At 33.1% G+C, this 7397-nt stretch overlaps 1 protein-coding gene across 1 annotated transcript; it reads right to left on the reverse strand.

The window, feature by feature from the left end:
• Positions 1 to 1082: 1082 nt before the first annotated feature.
• LOC150037593 (secreted RxLR effector protein 161-like) lies at positions 1083 to 1391 on the reverse strand. Its single transcript, XM_090310774.1, has one exon. It carries the CDS (start codon positions 1389 to 1391, stop codon positions 1083 to 1085), a length of 309 nt encoding a protein of 102 aa, XP_090166900.1.
• Between the last annotated feature and the right edge of the window lie 6006 nt (positions 1392 to 7397).

A 7397-nucleotide genomic window follows, 5' to 3' on the forward strand; every position in this document is an offset into this window, starting at 1 on the left:
TGGGAATGAAAACATCCTTTGGACTTCCCTTTCCTCTATTTTTCCTTTCTTTTGTATTATCTTTTTAAATGATAATTGAATGCTACAGCCCTATGCTTTATACACCTTTGCCCTAATTCTTACAATAGTAATGATAAAAAAAGAATAAGAATATTACACAAACTTTTAAGAGAAGAAACTTTTAAGAGCCCACTCTAAATTTGTATTTTCTTTTGTATTATCTTTTCCAATGAGAATTGAATGGTCCAGAAGATCATGTTGGAAGCGTTGACGAGCCCACTCTAAATTCACTCTAAATTTCACAAACTTTTAAGAGAAGAAACTTGTTCTCTTACAAAACTCAAGAACGCACAAGAGAAGAATATTGTTCTCTTAAAACTCAGTTTCTTTTTAAACCTCAATTTTCTTCTATTGATTTTTTATTTTTTTCTCTTGCATACAGATGAGGGAAATGAAATCTTTATATGGTACCCAAGAGACACTTCCTAAAAGACACAAACTAAATGAAGTACATGTTTACATACCATTCATGTACTTGAACTTACATGTATCCAGAATTGCATGTATCTTGAAATTAGAAATGTATCTAGAAATGTGTTATCCATAATGTATCTAGCTTATTAATTTCTAACATGTCCCTTTAAGCTAGACTTCCCTGACTCCAAGCTTCTCTTTCATTTTCAAGAATAAGTTTGTCTTTAATGCTTTTGTCAATATGTCTGTAACTTGATCTTGTGTCTTGCAACTTGATATATACTTCTCCATCTTTGATCAATTCTCTGATGAAATGATACTTGATCTGTATGTGATTGCTTCTTCCATGAAAAACTAGATTCTTCGAAAGTGAAATAAATGATTTATTGTCACAGAACTTGACGGTCCCTTTCTCTTAAGGACACTTCATTCATGTAGTACCTTTCTAAACCAAAGTGCTTGACAACTAGCTGCAGACAAAGAAATGTATTCAGCTTTCATTGTTGACAATGCTACAACATCCTGTTCTTTGATGCCCACGAAACTGCTCCATAACCAATATTAAATACGTACCCAGAAGTACTTTTGAAATCATTAATATTTCCTCCCTAATCACTATCACTGTAGCCAACAAGAACATTATCCACATTCCTTTTATAGTGGATTCCATGATCAACAGTTCCAAGAATATATCTAAGAATTATCTTTCCAGCTTCCCAATGAATTCTCTTCGGTGATGCCATAAATCTACTCAATAAACTTCCTGAGAACATAAGATCAAGTCTAGTTGTAGTTAAATACATTAAACTTCCAACACGACTTCTATAGATGGTGACATCAAAAGTTTCACTATCATCATGCTTGCTTAACTTTAAACCCAGTTCCATAGAAGTACTAGCAGGATAAGCATTCTCCATTTTGAACTTTATCAACAAATCTTTTGCATACTTCTTTTGGGAAATTGCAATCTCATTATCAAGTTGTTTAACTTCAATCCAAGAAAGTAATGGAGTAAACCTATATTAGTCATCTCAAATTCTTTCTTCATGCTCTCTTTGAACTCGTCAATCATCATGTTTGAATTTTCCGTAAAGATTAAATCATCAACATATAAAAAAATCATCAAGAAAGTACCATTTTTGTCTTCTTTGGTGTAGAGAGCATGTTCATATGGACATCCTCTGAAACCATCCTTCAAGAAAAAATCATCGATACATTTGTACCAGGCTCTTGGTTCTTGCTTTAGCCCATACAATGCTTTCTTCAATCGACACACCTTATTTTCTTCTCCAATTTTGGCATAACCAGGGGACTACTTTACATAAATTTCGTCCTCTAAATATCCATTTAGAAATGCTGACTTGACATCCATTTGATGAACTTTCCAATTATTTTGTGCTGTAAGGGCTAACATCAAACAACAGTCTCCAAGTGAGTTACTGATGCAAAAACTTCTTCATAATCCACACCAAACTTTTGTTTGTAACCTTTTACTACGAGTCTAGCCTTGTATTTCTACACTTCTCCATTTTGCTTCAGTTTTGTTCTATAGATCCATTTGACTCCCAGAGCTTTTCTATTCTCTGGTAATTTGACTAACTCCCATGTCTTGTTTCTTCTGATTGCATCAATCTCTTAATCAATTGCATCTTTCCATTTCTCATCTTGAATTGCGTCTTCAAAGTATATAGAATCAACATCTGTAAATAAAGCAAAATCAACATGTTCATCATCTTGTATTTTTCTTGAAGTATTATAGATATCTTGAATATTTCTTGTCTTCCTTGGAGTAGTTTCTTCATCACTTGTGGAGTGTGATAAAGAAGGTGAAGTCAGTGGTTGAGTCTCTTTAAGCTCCAAGTCTCGAGCATCTTCTTTGCCATTCATAAGTAATGGATTCTGGTCTTTATTTGATGTATCCCATTGCTAGAATTTTGCTTCATCGAACTTGACATCTTGACTAATAATAACTTTCTTACTTACACGGTCGTATAATCTGTAAGCCTTGGAGTTCTCACTGTACCCAACAAAAATGCATTTTTCTGATTTATCACCTAGTTTACCTCTTTTCTCATCTGAAATATGAGAGTAAGCAATACACCGAAACACTCTTAGATGACTAACAGTTGGTTTCAATTTGCTTCATGCTTCTTGAGGAGTAATACCTTGCACAATTTTAGTTGAAGCTCAATTTAGGAGATAAACAGCATAAGTTATTGCATCTCTCCAAACTTGATCTAGAAGCTTCTTGGCCTTCAACATACTTCTTGCAAGTTCCATTGTTATTCTATTTTTCCTCTCCGTTGTTGAGGAGTTCTTCGAATAGTCTTTTGATTCTTGATTCCATTTTCCTTCAAGAAATCTGCAAAGACTATATATTCTCCTCCACAATCCGAACGCAATGCTTTCAATTTCAAGTTACTTTCATTTTCCACCATTGCTTTGAATGTCTTGAAACATTCGAAAGTAGAGCTCTTTTCTTTTAGGAGATAAATCCATGTTTTATGACTGTAGTCATCAATAAATGTGAGAAAATAACAGTTACCTCCACGTGTAGTGGTTCTCATGGGTCCACATAAGTCTGTATGGACAAGCTCGAGAGGTTTTGATGCTCTCCAAGAACCTCTAGTTGGAAATGAATTTCAATGATGCTTTTCGAAAACACATGCTTCACAAAGTTGATCTTCCTTTTTAATATTTGGCATGCCTCTCACCATACGTTGTTGACACATGTGAGACAAAGTGTCAAAACTCAGGTGTCCGAATCGACAATGTCATAACTATGAAGAGTCATTTACTAAAGTCTCAAAACAAACAAGCTCTCATAGCATATTTTAATTGGAAACATTTTGTTGTGAGTCATGCGTATCTTCGTTATGAGACCTCCATTCTTGGTTCTAATCTCAAATATGTTATCTTTAAAGATAACATAATGTCCTCTTAGGAGAAGTTGCCCAACACTTAAAAGATTGTGTTTGAGACCTAAAACATAATATATCAGTAATTCTTTTTGCTCCCTTTTTTATCTTGACAAAAATATCTCCTTTTCCTTTGACCTCAAGATTCTTGTTGTCACCAGTCTTCACTACATTTTGATGAGATTCATCTAAAGATATAAAAATATCATTTCTTCTTGTCATATGGTTACTGCAACCACTATCAAGATATCATATTTCTTCGGTGCTTGTTTCTTGGACGTTGAATGTGAGCAAGAGAAGACGTTGATCATTATCCTGTTGCTCATGCATTAGAGTGATTTCTGTTTGATTAGAATTAGCCTTCTTAGACCAACAGTCTGCTTGAAAATGACGTCTACAATTGAAACATTGTAAGTGAGAAAAATCTCCACGACCACCACTTTCGCCTCTTCCTCAATTTGAACTTCTTCTCCTTCCTCTATTTGAAGAAGATTGATTGTCTCTGCTCTCTGACTCAGAATTTGTTACGGTGTTGAATCGTCCATTGCCTTTACCGCCACGTCCACCTCTTCTTCCACCAGATCGCCTTCTAGAAGAGGATTGCATATGAAAAGCTTCTTTTGAAGGAGTAGAATCAAACAACTTCAATCTGAGCTAATGAGATTGAAGAGATCCCATTAAGCTATTGATGGAGAGAGTTGACAAATCTTTGGATTCTTCAATTACTACAACAATATGCTTATATCTTCTAGTCATGCTTTTAAGGATCTTTTCAACCACCATTCAATCTTCGATTGTTTCTCCATTTGATATCAATTGATTAACAATTAAGATAACACGGTTGAAAAAATCTTCAATTGTTTCAACATCTTTCATTCGAATGGTATCCAATTCAGCTTGAAGTGTTTGCAATTGGACCAATTTTACCTTTTCTTCTCCTTCGTACAAATTTTTCAACGCATCCCATGCTGCTTTAGCAATAGAGACTCCTGATATTCTTTAAAAAATATCTTCATCCACAGCTTGGTAGATGAAAAATAATGTCTTCTTATCTTTTTTCTAGTATCTCTCAACTCATTGAGTTATTGCAGTGAAAGACCATCCTCACTTTCTGGCTCTGAATATCCTCTGTCATTAATATCCCAAAGATCTTGAGATCTATAAAGAACCTTCATTTGTTGGCTCCACCATCTATGATTTTTTCCCTAAAAGCAAGGAAGTTGAGGCTACAACATGTTAGATGACATCTTTCAATCCTTTTGCTCTGATACCATTTTGTTGGAAGCGTTGATGAGCCCACTCTAAATTTCACAAACTTTTAAGAGAAGAAATTTATTCTCTTACAAAACTCAAGAATGCACAAGAAAAGAATATTGTTCTCTTGAACTCAATTTTTTTTTTCAGTTTTTTTTTTTTAAATTCAATTTTCTTCTATTGATTTTTTATTCTTTTCTCTTGCATACAAATGAGAAAAATGAACTCTTTATATAGTACTCAAGAGACACTTCCTAAAAGACACAAAATAAATGAAGTACATATATACATACCATTCATGTACTTGAACAATTACATGTATCTTGAAATTAGAAATGTATCTAGGAATGTGTTATCCATAATGTATCTAGCTTATTAATTTTTAATAGATCAAGTATCTGTTCGTTATATATTTCCATAAATGAGCATCTACAAGTGTACTTTAGCTTCTCATCTTTCCGAGCCTCTTTTTCCTAAGAGATCATAATTGAATTAATTATTGTTACTGAAAAATTTTGCAATACTTATACAATGTAACTACTAAAAGGCTTTGGAATCAGAAATCAAAAGACCATCCCAATGAAACCTTTCTAAATCCCGAATTGAACATAACAAAGAGATGCAGACCTTTTGGATTCTCGTGAATAAATATTCAACTACTCTAGGTGTCATCCCACAGTTGACAATGTGCCTTTGTGTACCTCCCTCAATATCTCTCAGCATGGTGTGAGTTTTTCCACTTCCAGTCTAGACATAAAAATTATAATCACTGAAGCTTGGACCTCAAATTGGAGAAATATATACTCATAAAAATGAGTGTGCTCAAATAACATCCACCATCAGTCACACCAGAATTCAAGACCTATATGAATATTTATCTATCTATATGTTACTTTGATACACGTGATCTTCAGAATTCTTAAAAAGAAAATGCTAGAAGCTTTACCCAACTTGTAGAATCAACAAGGAAAGTTTGAACGTCTTACTTGGCCATATGCAAACATGCAACTGTTGTGGCCTCCTACACAATTATCCGCCATGGGTAATCCAGCCACTTTGAAAAGCTTCTACTTTTTGGTCGCCTACCGATAAACATAGAGTTGTAAAAAATTCCCACGGGGTCGGGTCCCCGCAGGCCTTGGGGCGGGGAATCCCTGGTTTGACCGAGGATTCGGGGTCAAATCGGGGATAAAAACCAGATCCTCGACCGGGGACGTGGCCAGGACAGGGATATATATATATATCCCCGCCCCATCCTCGTCCCCGATTTTTTTAATATTTTTAATAATAATAATAACATTAGTAAACAAAAAAACAAACAAATAAATAAATAAATAAATATATATATATATATATTGTGTTATTTTTCAACCTTTTTTTACTTTTTTTTTTATATTTATTTCACAATATAATTATATTAAACTTTCTATTAAATCTAAATGTTTTTATTTATTAATTTAAATAAATAAAATAATAATACTACTACTTTGTTATATTATATATTTAAAATTTGAATATAAATACCAAGATTTAATTGATTTTAAATAAATAATTAATTAAAAATATAAATATAAAAAGAGTATATTTATCTGCGGGGACCCGATCCCTGAACGAGGATTCCCTTACCTTGAAACCGACTCCCCAAAATGCGGAATGGGGCGGGGACGGGGATGGAAAATGCATCCCTGATCCCGCCCCGCTCCACCCCGTTGCCAACCCTAAATAGGCATACTGTTTGAACAATATTCCAATACGTTAAGGTTCGATACTAATACTTATATTGATGTTCCTTAAATTTCTGAAAATATGTAAACCTCATTTACATGTCATAAACAATATTTATGATTTCTCCATATCTCACGTGGAATTTTAGAAACACCTTTAAATGGAATGATGTTCAAAAGAATATATAACAGTCACTATTGTGTATTTCCAAAACTAAAGAGTATATAATAGTCACTAATGTGTATCTCTAAAACAATTAAGGCAACTAGGTGTAGAGAGTTGTCACTGGACTTCATGTTCTATCAAAATAGCCTTGGAAATCTTAAATTCTCTGTACTCTCTACCTCGATTTGATCGAAGTCTTTCATTTATTTTACCTAACAAATTTTATACACCTTGAACCTTTCAAGTGTTTTAAACTTATAATTTAAGTAAATATAACTGTACTTTGAATAATTACTATAATATTCATACCATTCGTTATGCTTTGACATTCACCAGATCATAAAGACCTGAATGTACAAGCTTTTAAGGGTTCTTTGATTCTTAAAATTTTCGTCATCTTATCTCCAAGATAAGTCACACATAATGTTAAAATATTTGTTTTCTAACTTATTTAGATGATCGCTTTTAATCTTTTTCTTAATCTCATTGAGACTTTATGTGACAAAATTTTAATTACCAAAGATTAGTACTTGAAGGAACCGTTTGTCTTATTGTTTTTCAGCTGTTTAACTATTTAAATATTTGAAATGGCTTTATCTTGGTTGGTTTTAACATATACGTTGCTTTTTAGTAGAACAGTTAAAATACTTCTTTTTTTAATGAACACTTCATTTATGAAAAAAAGATATTTCTATACGAATTGTTCTTTATAAAAGATAGATATAAAACCTTTCATTACATTAAGAATGTACATAGGTCTATATTTTAATAACAACTTCAAGATCTTCCACTGTTTTTCCTGACAAAAGTATGTCTTCTGCTGTGACAACCCTGATGCCTCATTCATCCGATGATTCTGAC

The sequence above is a fragment of the Benincasa hispida genome, chromosome 2 (assembly GCF_027475165.1).
Source record: "Benincasa hispida cultivar pf3 chromosome 2, pf3_genome.v1.1, whole genome shotgun sequence".
NCBI classification, from domain to species: Eukaryota; Viridiplantae; Streptophyta; class Magnoliopsida; order Cucurbitales; family Cucurbitaceae; genus Benincasa; species Benincasa hispida.

Bases quoted from the DNA above. Each gene is read 5' to 3' on its own strand.
- LOC150037593 (XM_090310774.1), bottom strand. From the start codon at position 1,391: ATGGAGAATGCTTATCCTGCTAGTACTTCTATGGAACTGGGTTTAAAG.